This window comes from Humulus lupulus, chromosome 8 (genome assembly GCF_963169125.1).
Source record: "Humulus lupulus chromosome 8, drHumLupu1.1, whole genome shotgun sequence".
Lineage (NCBI taxonomy): Eukaryota > Viridiplantae > Streptophyta > Magnoliopsida > Rosales > Cannabaceae > Humulus > Humulus lupulus.
In genome coordinates, this window is record NC_084800.1 from 58883064 (window position 1) to 58896054 (window position 12991).

The 12991-nt window shown below is 35.4% G+C and overlaps 1 protein-coding gene across 1 annotated transcript; it reads right to left on the reverse strand.

Moving 5' to 3' along the window:
- Positions 1-241: 241 nt before the first annotated feature.
- On the reverse strand, positions 242-3213 carry LOC133797407 (transcription factor bHLH67-like). The gene is made up of 4 exons (XM_062235295.1): positions 2572-3213; positions 1505-2188; positions 914-1381; positions 242-800 (listed from the first exon to the last, which is right to left on the reverse strand). Exons 1-4 carry the CDS (start codon positions 2602-2604, stop codon positions 717-719), a joined length of 1269 nt encoding a protein of 422 aa, XP_062091279.1. The 5' UTR covers positions 2605-3213; the 3' UTR covers positions 242-716.
- Positions 3214-12991: the final 9778 nt, after the last annotated feature.

The window sequence follows — 12991 nt, forward strand, 5'->3', positions numbered from 1 at the left end:
CTATAATTATAATCCCATATTTCCAAATAACCCCTTAAAATCTGCAGCAAAGTACGTACAATCAATCTCTAGTGGTGTTGATGAGGTGCACCGAATCGAAATCCCAACAGCTAGTCTATACAGGAAAAATTAATAATGGCGTAGACACTATGTATCTTTGTCTTTTTTTAGTTTTGGTTTGAAGAAGAGATAAAAGAAAAAAAAAGTGCTGTGTAGAAGGACAGGACATGCACAAAGCATCTACAATGATGAAATATCTTTTATGGTATACGGAATTTTGCCAAAAAGTCAAATTTAGAAAGAGAAGCAATATCCTTTACAATACGTAATGATGAGAAAGAATCTCTCATATATTCAACCTCACCATCTCTAACTCTAAACTCTAACCCAGGCAGCCACACGTTGGGCCCCTAACCACACCATCTCAAAAAAAGCAAAATATTGATAAAATAAAAACTTGTTAATTAAGAAAATCAGAAGAGAAAGAAACCACTTTGATTTTTTTTCTTTCTTTTTTTGCCTTTTTCTCTTGATGTTATGCAGCCAAATACAGCATCATATTTCTAGTCACAGCTTATGGGGATGGTAAAGACATTTTTCCCATATTTTCTCATGTCCCCCCTCGTTATCAAAATCATTACAAATTTTCTTCTTCTTCTTCTTCTTCTTCTTCTTTTCTTTCACTAAACACTCTTCTAAACTAGCTTTCATTGGGATTAGGTGGCATCAATGAATCTGAAAATCTGATGAACTGCTCCAGCAATCTCATCTGCTGATCCTAACTTACATTCGTCTTCTATCTGTATATATATAAATGCAAAAATATATTACATGTACTTACACGTACACTTACACACGCACATATATATATACATAAAGAAAGAAAGAGAAGAAAAACGAATATAATATATACCTTGAGATTGAAGGAGTAAAAAACTGTGGCTTGTGAGGAGGTTATGTTGAGATGCAGAATTGCTAGCCTAAGTTCCTCAAGAGCGACAATGGCTTTCAGCAACTGACCAGGCCTTCTCGGGCACTGGATCTTTAAGTTGACATGGGTTTGGATGACGGTGACCACTATGTCCGCAGCCTCGGACTTGTTCTCAGCTCGGACTTCGTCTCCCAGACTGATGATATTCTCTTCTTGATCAGGCCCAATTCTGAACTGGGAAAGCGACATATACAGCCCATGTGACGGCATTGCCACGGCACTGGAGGAGGAAGATGAGGACGAACTAACGGAGTTTTCAACGGCGTTACTAGCAGTACTACGTTGACCTTCTGCTTTTCTCATCCTCTTTTGGGCTTCAAGGGATTGGAAGAGTTGCTCCAGTTCTTTGACAAAGTCTATTGCACCTCCTACTATGGACGCTTGGTCACCCTTCATTATTTTTTTTCAAGAAAGAAATACTTGTTTAAACTTGTGATAATACAAATTAAGCTCAAAAGAATTGGCTAATTAAATGTGCTAAAAGCTACGAATATATATGATGGTTAATGTTACCCTTTGAATGTAGGAGGTTGGCATGAGGGACCTGAGGACATTGAGGTGGTCATTCATTTGGCGTCTCCGGTTACGTTCAACTGCAATATGAGTCATTCTCTGGCTTTCTACCTCTTCCTTGTTCTTGGCTGGCCTTGTTCTCTTGCGCTTTCTCCTTTCCCGGCCCACTGGAGGGAATTTGGAGTTTTGGGTCTGTTTGAATGTCGTTTGTGGATTGTTGACACACTGTTGTTCTACGTTATTGGGTTGTCGTTCTTGGTTGCATTCTGAGCTCGCACCAGCTTGTTCAGGACCTGAAGTAGTCGAATGCTGGTATTGAACATCTTTGGTTTCGGATTTAATAGGTGAATGCAACTCAACAATTTCATTCGTGACACAGCTCTCGAACTCTAACCCCTGAAGTTGTTGTGTGTCCAATTGAGGCACGCTGTGGTGGTAGCTGACATCGATATCTGCTTCCCATGGCTTCTTCATGTGTTGAAGTCTCAAAAGGGTTTGAAAGCTGGGATCTTTCAAGGGCAAGAAAGATGAGGAGTCCACGCTTTGTAACATTTGAAGAAATGGCATTCTCTCCTCCAAGCCCTGTGTAAACACACAAGCTTCTTCTTCCTCGAATCTCAAGCTACCCGAGCTAGTGGTTAGTCCTTGTTCTAGGCACTCCATATCCATGTGCTCGCTAAAAAACTGAGAAAGAAAAAACAACAAAATTAGATGATGAAGAAGAGGTGTAAAGAAAGAGAAGAAAAAAAAAAACAAAAGTGTACACTTAAATTATTCTTTATTTTATTGAAGTGGAAGTAATAAAGAAAACTGTCATGGACTGGGTGGGGAACGAGGGTGGGTTCAGTATGAACAGAAAGAAACATAAAAATGGAATGAGAATAGAATGTTTAAAGAGGAGAAACAGTGCAGCAGGTATGAGTGTTTCAAGTAAAAACAACACATAGCATTGAATGCAAGCATTTAAAGAAGTAAAATCAATCCATTTCTTGATACTAGGAAATGGGATTGAAGGAAAAGGAAAGAGAAAACAAAAGAAGAGGTACAAATTAAGCAAAGCAACATACACAGGGGTTGACGGGTCCTTGGAGCCTCTCCATTACAGCAGAGTAAGTAGTTGTGGAAGTGTGCCTTACTTAAATTCCTCCTCCTTTCTCACAGTCTCTCACTCTCTTTCTCTCTCTCTCTCTCTCTCTTCTCTAAATATATCTTTCTTTCTCACTCCTCTCGATTACCAACATTCTATTTTAATGCTCACAGAACAATAGTCATAAATGTAATCCCCTAGAGGCAGAGCGAGAGACCCCATATCTTAAACCGCAATATATTCCTTTGTGTTTGATGATAGATATGGTCTTAAATAGAATGTAATAAATGCTAAGCTTTGAAGAACCACGAAGAAGAAAGAGATAGAAAGGACAGGAGGTCTCACTCTCAGCAAAGATGAGGAGTTAAACAGCAATGCCTTGAATATGGAAAATAAGTGATTTTATACTCAAAATGATTTTTTTTTTAAAAGATATGATACAATATGCAATATTGAGAAGAGAAAACCAAGAGAAAGAGAGAGTTTGGTGAGAAAGAGAGAGAAGAAAGGAAAGCTAGAGTTGTCTGGTTTACAAGGACCCAAGCATTATTGGCGGTGGCAGTTTTGTCCCTCAGTGGAGACAGAGGGTTGTGGGGACTTTCTCTCTCTCTTTCTTTCTCTTGTACAGAAATGAAGAGAAAGAAAAAGCTTTGGAAAGTCCTCCTATGGATTGTGTCATATGCCTCTCATAAAAAGGTCTTCTCTATTTCCCACATCTTCAGCCCAAAAACAATTTATTTTCCATAATCTTAAATTTAATTTCCTACTACTGCTAGGTTCAGAATCCTCTGAATTCCACTGCACATGGGTGTGCCAGGATTTTTAATCAAGTACCTTGTATTTAGTAAAGTTTTGATTTTTATACTTGGAAACACAATAGGCTACATAAAGCATTGATTTTTAAAAGAAATGTAGGTTATTGAAAATATTGTAGTTATGAATCAATTACGCTCTAAAGTTTTGAGTTACATGTATATGATGTACCTAACTAGATTTATACATATAAAGTTGATTTTTTTAAAAATTATTGAGAAAAAAAAATAATGAATTTAATTTTATTTTGGTTGGGCCTATACCACTAGCTGTGGGCATGTTTTGCATTAATTGTGTCGGAAAAGAAATTTTGTCTTCACTGAGAGTACATGATGGGACTGAATCCTAGATACAAAGTATATTTATTAATTAAATTTCGTCCATACAAATTATAATATTTGTAAAACAGTCCCAAGAAAAACAATTTACATACTTGTGAGTTGTGACTATAAGAATTTATATACTGCGATGGTTTAAGAAGAGTATAAAAGGCACTCGTGGCTTTATTCAATTAAAATACAAAAGCTCCACAACAAAACCTGTTATTTCTTGCACAAATTGCTATATATAATGATTGATCAGTCAGTTTTGTAGAGCATTATTATAAAATGTGAATTTTGTGTCCTTATCTGAAGAAGATGGCCTAATTATTGGAATTTTTAAGTGATGTATTTGAACAAGTAACCTGAAGATAATGGCACTTTAGAAAATAATGATAATAATTAAGAAAAACATCCAGTTTTCTACTAACAAAGACAGCCCTTCTAGAGAGCCAAAACTAGCTAATGTGTAATCATTTTCATGGGGTTACTATCAGAATACTAGTACTGTCACCTGCTTTACAAGCATGTAAGCTGTCCTATAAGGCGATTTTCTTTCTTTCCTCTCCATTTTCTGGCTCATGTTTTGTTTTCTGGGAAAATAGGCCACTTAACATGTGCAATTCCTTCTGTATATTCAGTCAATTTTTCTTAATCCGAAAAACTATTTGTTCATATATATAATATTGCTTGTGTGTGTGTGTTCGATAACGGCTTCACATATGAAGATACAGAAAGATATATTTTCATGATTATGTATCCAAAGAAAAGATTGCAAAGAAGACAAATTCAACTCCAATAATTAGACCCCAATTTTGTGAGCACCAGAACCCAAAACTTCGATGGAAAAAACTAAGGCAACCAATCACCTTATCCGAACTTTGCATGGCCTTTATTTTCTCTCATGAATTCTATGGCATCCCTTTAACCACAGCCCCAAAGCTAGGGCAAGCCTCCTTTCTCTTTTAGATAAGGTAAGAAAAAATAAAAATAAAAATAAAATCTGAGTCGACTAAAACTCTACATATGCATCCTCAAATTTTCATAAACTGATGAAAGATATTTAGTCGTATATGTAAGTCTCATCTGTATACACACAATGAAAATGGGTCAACGTCATAAGAAAAAAGAAAAGTTACTGCATGCCTAGCTAGCCCTTATGATTAACTTCTGAAGGTCTTTGGAGTGTGTTAAAGGACATGAAAACATAAAAAAGTTTGTGATGATAGATATATTCCTCCATATTTGGAAGAGCAAATTTAACCCAATCAAAAATAATAATATAAATAAAAGTAGCAAATTATATATTCTTAGCTAGAGAATTATGCCATTGTCATCTCGTGGGATGAATGTACATGGTTCTCTAAAAATGGTAATGTTACAATCGTTGTGGCTTCATCATGGCTATTTTATTTATAGTTAGTATGGTATAATGTTGTATGTCTTAGACATGATTCTTTTTAACTAACTTTAAATATGATATTTTTGATTTAAGAGAAATATCAAGGGCATTACCCATCTCCAACACTATAAGGATGTGACATACTGTTATTGATGCAATTTAATATTGAGTCCCACATATTTAAATTTAACAAGTATTATGACATATCACTAACCAATTATAAAGTATCACTTTATGTTATATTAGACACTTTAAAATATTAAATAACAACCCTCAGATTTTATATGATTCCAAAATAGCCTACCACCTTTAGGTGAGGTGGTGAGGATTTTGGGTCTTAAGCCAAGGATGGGATCAAATCCCCTTAAATAACTATTTGATAGGGATGGAGCCAAACTTTTTGGTGAGTGAGGGCTATTTTTTTTTAAATAATTTTAAAGGGGTTAAATGTTCTTTTGTTTTAAATTTAGAGAGATTTTTTTTTTTAATTTTAAGGGATTTAAATGTAATTTTTTAAAAATTTGGAGCTTAAATGTAATATATTTTTAAATTTTGAGGAAATTTTTAGTAATTTAAGAGGTTTTAAATGTAATTTTTCTTAAATTTAAGATTTTTTTATATTTTAAAACTTTTTTATAATAAAAATAAATATATACATATAAATTATTAAAAAAAATAAGAAACTAAGTGGGGCTTTCAGCCCCCACTTGCCACTATGTGGCTCCATCTATGTTTGTACATATTTATATATACACTACTATAAATATAGGTTTTCTCTGTACTTTTTTTTCAACCTTAAAGAAAAAACGCTGAGAAAATGTTTGAATGAGTCTAAAATATCAAATTTAATACCCACACCCTATTTTATTACGGTTTAAAAAAAAACGCAGTGTAAAGTTTGAAAAGTTTACGACTTTTCTCCGCGGCTATTTAGCAAAAACTGCGGAGAAAAGTCTTTCTCCCCTGCAAAACAAACCCGAGACTCTAACTTCCTCTCATTTTCCATTTGGCACACAATCGAGAAGAAGAGAACGACTCTGCCTTCATTCCTAGCCACGGGTAAGTTCCATTTTCACCATTTTTCTTTGTTTTTTTTCTTCATTTTCTTGCATATTAACGCTTTAAATCATATAAATATACTTAAAATTGATTTATTTTTAAATTTTAGGGCTAAAATGAACAAATATTGAGTGAGTTTTAGGTATATATATTTGCATTTGTACTCGCAAGTGGTATTCTTTGGTCCCCGAGTTAGTGATAGTTATTGTAGTTGTTTCTGTGTGAAGAGGTTTCGACACTTCTTCCTCATGTTATACCAAGGATGTGTTGTCAACTTTTGGAGATTAAAAATCAAATTTATAAGTAGGTTGTGCAGTCGTCAAGTATTTCTTTATTAAACTGTGTTGGATTGGGGATTGTTCTTATAAATAAAAATAGAATCATTCACTAACATATATTGACCTATAATGTATTAATTTAAGTGTTACATGTAATGAATTCAAAAAATATATATATTTATGATCCGAGAATAATGTGAAATAAATAAATTTTGGTGATATATTTAATTTTCGTAAATAGCGCAAATGATAAGTGAGTAGATTTTGGGTTATCTGCCTAATTAAAAAATGACATAATAATAACACACTAAAGTAAATCGATCATGTCCGTACGTATCCACATGATATGAATTGTATATTTATATATTTTTTTTGAAAAGTTAAATGAAAATCTTTTTCAATTCAATGGTAACAATGAATGTTTATTATGGTAAACTAAAGAGCAAATACAGATTTTTGGAAATAGACGCGGCTGCGCCAACCATTTCTTTTTTGGGATATACTTTCTTAATACCTTTATCAAATAATTTTATTTCATTTATACGGTAATTAAAGATTTATTTTATAAACATATAACTTAAAGTTTTTTTTTCTAAAATTATGATTTGCATTAGACAATTCATCAGAGAAAACTACAATATCAAGCCACAAAGAATTTCATTAGTCAGTCTCCATTCATTAAATAATATACATGTAAATACTCTCTCTTTCTCTCCATTAAGAAACTTCATGACATACATATCAGATCTTATCATCATGTATATATTTATATATAATACATATTTATATGATTCACATATAGTTTTTGGTATTGTGTGCTACAACTACGTGAATCATTCCAGATTTATTTGACACTAGCATTCAAATATAAGCTTAAATTTATACAAACATCATTTTGTTGTAATTTAGTATATCTTGAATATTATTTCATCTAGTTAGCTAAAATATTAAAAATATAAAACCATAAAATAATAAACATTAGCTAATATTATTTTACGTTGCTTTAGTTGCAAATAAGATTTTTTATATTGTGTTAGTTTTTTATTACGTTGCTTAAAATTTGTATGAGTTTTTTTTTAGTTGTTGGACTAGTCATGTGTTGTTTTAGGTTGCATGTGGTTGCATTCATAATTCATATGGATAACTCACATTAGGAGTAGCAGTGAGTTGCTGTAATCCCCCGAATTCTCCGATGTGTTTAATGGCGGGAATAGTAGGCCGGGAGGGCCATACTTGTTTAATTATGCCATTAATTGATAAAATGCATGTATATGTGGATTATATTATAATATAATGTTAAATGCATGCATGTGAGTCTATATTTCTAATTACAGGGGTGTGATGGTAATTTGGCCCGTTGAGGGTAAATTGTATATTTGTATGCATGTTGGTGATATATGTTGAGACCACATTATGATGTGGTTTTGTTCGAGCCATTCGGCATGAGACGACCATGGTATATTAATTAGCGGTTTTGTCATAATAGGTTTAAGTTCGAGGCTCGGGAGGAGTCTCGGGGTGATTTTAATGATTAAAGTGTTACCGGGTGTTATACCCAAAAATTGGAGATCAATGACGTGACAATAGAGGTGACAAATGGCAGTACATGGTCCATAAAAGACACATTAAATAGTCAATAAATGCATTGACTCCTCAAAGTTGTGATAAAGTGACCCGGTAGACTGACGAAGAATTTGGACTACTTGAAAGATGTCATAACCAAGCCAAGTGCACCTTGGTCCGAGGAAAGCTAAGGAAAGTGCATCCTAGGAGGCTAAGGAGAATGCATCCTAGGAGAGCTAAGGAGAGTGCATCCTAGGAGGCTAAGGAGAACGCATCCTAGGAGAGCTAAGGAGAGTGCATCCTAGGAGAGCTAAGGAGAGTGCATCCGAGGAGAACTCAAGAGAGTGGTCCTAGGAGACCCCAAGAGGGTGGTCCTAGGAGACCCCAAGGATTTGGTCCGAGGAGAAACATGGCATGCTAGAGGAGAGTGTCATGTTAGAGGAGAGAAGTGTATGTCCTACCACCATGCACGTCCGACCAACAAATGTCTGTCCTACCACCATGCACATTTTTGACCAGCACTTGCATGGGTGGTCAGTAGGAGGTGGATCAACTAGCTAGAGGAGACTAAGTCAAGATTCCCATAAACAACTTCAACAAGATATGCGGGAATCTCTCATTCTTCCCACAAATGGGGGGTTTGTTACATTTTGAATTTTGAATGTTTCTTTGTAATTTAAATGTAATAAATATAATAAAATATCCCGGTTCTAGGGGATACCGTATATATGACCCTAAGCCTATAAATAGAGGGCTTATGGGATGAGAGAAGGGCTTCTTCTGCTTCTTCTTTCTAGAGAGAGAAAATTTGGGTCTGAGTATTCTAGAGAGAGAAATTTGGGTCTGAGTATTGTAGAGAGAGAAAGTGCTGGCATTTGAGAGAATTCTTGTGTGTTCTTTATTTTCTTTATTAAACTGTCTGTGTCGTTTACATTCTCTTGAAGGTTTGTCGTTATTGACGTTCTCACGTCGTTGGCTAAAAACACAGTCAACACCGGACATTAAAGGGTAACGGGATATGAATTATTGGTGTTTGAGGTTATCGAGATTAGCGGGAATTGGAGAGCGTTAATTATGATTAACGAGATGGGTGGAAAATACCGATTTTACCCTTGGCATGACTTTAGAAACCTTAAATGACATAGGGGCATTTAGGTCATTTGGTTTGGATTTATATGAGGCTTTAGTTGGCTGTAGAAAAACAGAGCAAAGAATTCTCCTTCCCGTACATCACCTTCTCTTTGTCTTCCTTTGGAGTTTTTGAGCTCAAAGTGAGGAATCAAGTTAGGAGATCAAGGAGCTGAGTTCATAGGGTTGGTTCATCCATTGAAGGGGGTTTAATCTCAAGTTTGAGGTAATTTTCAGCCATTAGTTTTCTGGTTTTACTCTGTTTTGGTTTAAGTTTTCAGCTTGTAATTCCTTGGTGGATAGTTGGAATTAATGGAAGCTAGGTTGGTGTTTAACTTGGGTTTTGATGAGGGTGAGATGTAGATGAAGTTTAGGGGTTAAATTGGGTGTTAGGTTGATGTTTGGGATTGGTATGAAGGGTTGGTTTCAAGGAAGAACGCAGGGGAGAAATTCTGGTTCTTGCTGTTTTGTGTAATGAGCCGCGGCGTGGCTAGGGAGGGTCGCGGCCCATAGGGCATTTTTGGCCAGAAGTGAGTTTTTAGCTTGGGGATTCAAGCCTTAGGCCTCGGGGTCGATCCTACTACCCGGCTTAGTAGTGTTTGATGTCTCGGAGGCTAGGTTTTGGTTTGGGAACCCTTTGTTATTCATTTTATTGATGGAATCCCATAATTGGTTATGACCAGGTAACCGCTAAAGGACCAAAAAGGTTGGTCGTTCTCAAGGGTCGTTCTTTTATTCATTCTAGCTCAAACCAGAGGTAAGAAAACTGCACCCCATATGTGACATGCATGGTTATTCATGAGGCATGTTGGTTGTGAAAATGTGGACATGGATTGAATATTGAATGCTTAGAAAATGTTGCTCACTTGTGCATGGTACTGACTCATTAGTCAGATTTGGCAAAGGTGCTAGTATCAACTGTGAAGCTGTGACTTATTAGTCAGGTTCGGCAGTGGTACTGGGCACTGGTCACATAGCGCTGACTCATCAGTCAGGACGACCTTCGCATGTTCCACGCAAGCCAACAAAGATTAGATCTAATCGACTTTCTGCATTGGATGACTCAAAGAGCATTAATGCTGGACCGACCTCAAGTTCGATGAATATTATAAGCGCTTGTGTGGCTTACCCATCAGTCACTCATTTGTTAAGTTAGAGACTTACCCATCAATCTCTCATTTGTTGAAGGCTAGTGGCTTACCTAGCAGCCACTCTTCTGTTTAATTTAGTGACTTGCTTGTCAGTCACTCAGTATGGTTTACCAGAATCTCAAGTGATATTCACTCATTTGTTTGAAAGCTATGAGCTCTGTGTGATTATAATAATAATCATTTGATAATGTTTATATACAATACTGTGTTTTCTTGCTGGACTTTGGCTCATGGGTGTTATGTGGCACAGGTAAAGGGAAAGAAAATCTCACCCAGTCTTGAGTGGAGAGCTTAGGTGGTGATGTGTACATATGCGGTCGCTTGACCACCACGGCCAAGGAGTTCTCAGAGGAACTAGGGGGTTTACCCTATTTTTTTTGCTTAGGTCGGCAGGTTTGTAATTTTGGAACTGTAACGACCATTTTGAGTTGTAAATATCTTGTAAATCTTTTATGGGCTCATGAACAATTTTATGTACTAAATAAAACATATCATTTCCTTTTTATTGGTTTTCACCTTAGCCTGTTAATACCACTTAGAACACGTTTTTAACCAAAGGACTCAGACAATGAGTCAAATTTCCGGTTCACCGTAACTGTTCTAGGGTAACCAGAGCATTACAGTTGCAGTGGGTTGCACTTGGACTAGCCATGTGTTGCTTTAGGTTGCATGTGGTTGCATTCGTAATTCATTTGGATAACTCACATTGGGAGTTGCAGTGGGTTGCACTTGGACTAGCCATGTGTTGCTTTAGGTTGCATTCGTAATTCATTTGGATAACTCACATTAGGAGTTGCAGTGGGTTGCACTTGGACTAGCCATGTGTTGCTTTAGGTTGCATTCGTAATTCATATGGATAACTCACATTAGGAGTTGCAGTGGGTTGCACTTGGACTAGCCATGTGTTGCTTTAGGTTGCATCTGGTTGCATTCATAATTCATTTGGATAACTCACATTTGGAGTTGCACTTGGACTAGCCATGTGTTTCTTTAGGTTGCATGTGGTTACATTCGTAATTCGTATGGATAACTCACATTAGGAGTTGCAGTGGGTTGCACTTGGACTAGCCATGTGTTGCTTTAGGTTGCATTCGTAATTCATTTGGATAACTCACATTAGGAGTTGCAGTGGGTTGCACTTGGACTAGCCATGTATTGCTTTAGGTTGCATGTGGTTGCATTCTTAATTCATATGGATAACTCACATTAGGAGTTGCAGTGAGTTGCAGTGGGTTGCACTTGGACTAGCCATGTGTTGCTTTAGGTTGCATGTGGTTGCATTCGTAATTCATTTGGATAACTCCCATTGGGAGTTGTAGTGGGTTGCACTTGGACTAGCCATGTGTTGCTTTGGGTTGCATGTGGTTGCATTCGTAATTCATTTGGATAACTCACATTAGGAGTTGTAGTGGATTGCACTTGGACTAGCCATGTGTTGCATTAGGTTACATGTGGTTGCATTCGTAATTGATATGGATAACTCACATTAGGAGTTGCAGCGAGTTGCAGTGGGCTTCTATTTGAGTTTCATTGGCCTTTATTTAATTATATGAAAAAATATTGACACAGAGTACTATTCGCCTAATATAAATTTGGGCCTTTGCCTTTGCCTTTGCCTTTGCCTTTGGCTACTTCAGCTTCCCAATAAAAATCCCAAGTTGCAGGAATTTTGTTTCTTCATCCTCTCATCTCACGCCAACATTTATTTATTTTAATTTTCTTAAAAAAAAAGTATGTTGATTGTTGATTTAACATTAATGTTAATAAATAGATGGAAAACATGAGTACTGAGATCAATGGAAAAGAAACATGAAGTGTATTGACAACAAAATCATGAAACTTCACTTGTTGAACTGGAACCTGCAAATAAATAAAAATTCATTTATGGTCTATGGACTCATTATCTGCTTTGCATAAGTGTTTTCAAAAGTAGAAATTCCAATCTGTGTAAATTCCAATCTGAAAACTAAAAAGGTCTCGATTTTATGTTACCATGGGTTAAATGAGGTTTCATTTGGTTGTCTTGAGTTGCATGGAATTCCAATGGGAGAGAGAGAAGAGGTGCTCTGAAACGGAGAGACGAATTTTTGTGAAGCTTTTGATTTTTGTGATTATAACGAATTTTCATTTTTGTGAACTCAAATCTAGTTCTTATGGAACCATTAAGGATATGGATGCACATAAACCATAACATCCCAATTTTGATGCAATGATTAGTGTTTTTTTTTAAACAAAAAATATTTTATTTATTTATTTTGTTATTTCTTTTTAGGAACTATAAATATGAATTTATTTTGTACTTTAAAAAACCAAAATTAATTGAGCAATAGTCTTATAGTACATAAAAACAACATCTTTAACTTTCACTTATGCGTTTATTGTTGTGGTCACATAGTAATTATAACAATAGTTTTTTTTTATTAAAATTTGGTACAGTAATTTGTGTGGAGGGAACCTGAGATAGAAGTTTGTGTATATATCATATTATTGGAATAAGAAGCTTTAGATTAACGTAAAATTGAAAAAACATTGTATATAAAAATGAAACATAATAAAAAATCACGTAAATGTAGAAAAAAATGAGAAATTACCATATTTGGGGTAAATTCCTTCTTTTTTAGAGTTAGGGCAAAAAAATAAGTAAAATTTTTAAGAAAAAAAATAAGAAATCATAACATGGGTATGA

Coding starts and splice junctions, on each gene's coding strand:
- LOC133797407 (XM_062235295.1), bottom strand. CDS start 2,604: ATGGAGAGGCTCCAAGGACCCGTCAACCCCTGT. Junction 2,189..2,571: donor AAGGACCCGTCAACCCCTGT/GTATGTTGCTTT, acceptor TTTCTTTCTCAG/TTTTTTAGCGAGCACATGGA. Junction 801..913: donor TTTACTCCTTCAATCTCAAG/GTATATATTATA, acceptor ATATATATACAG/ATAGAAGACGAATGTAAGTT.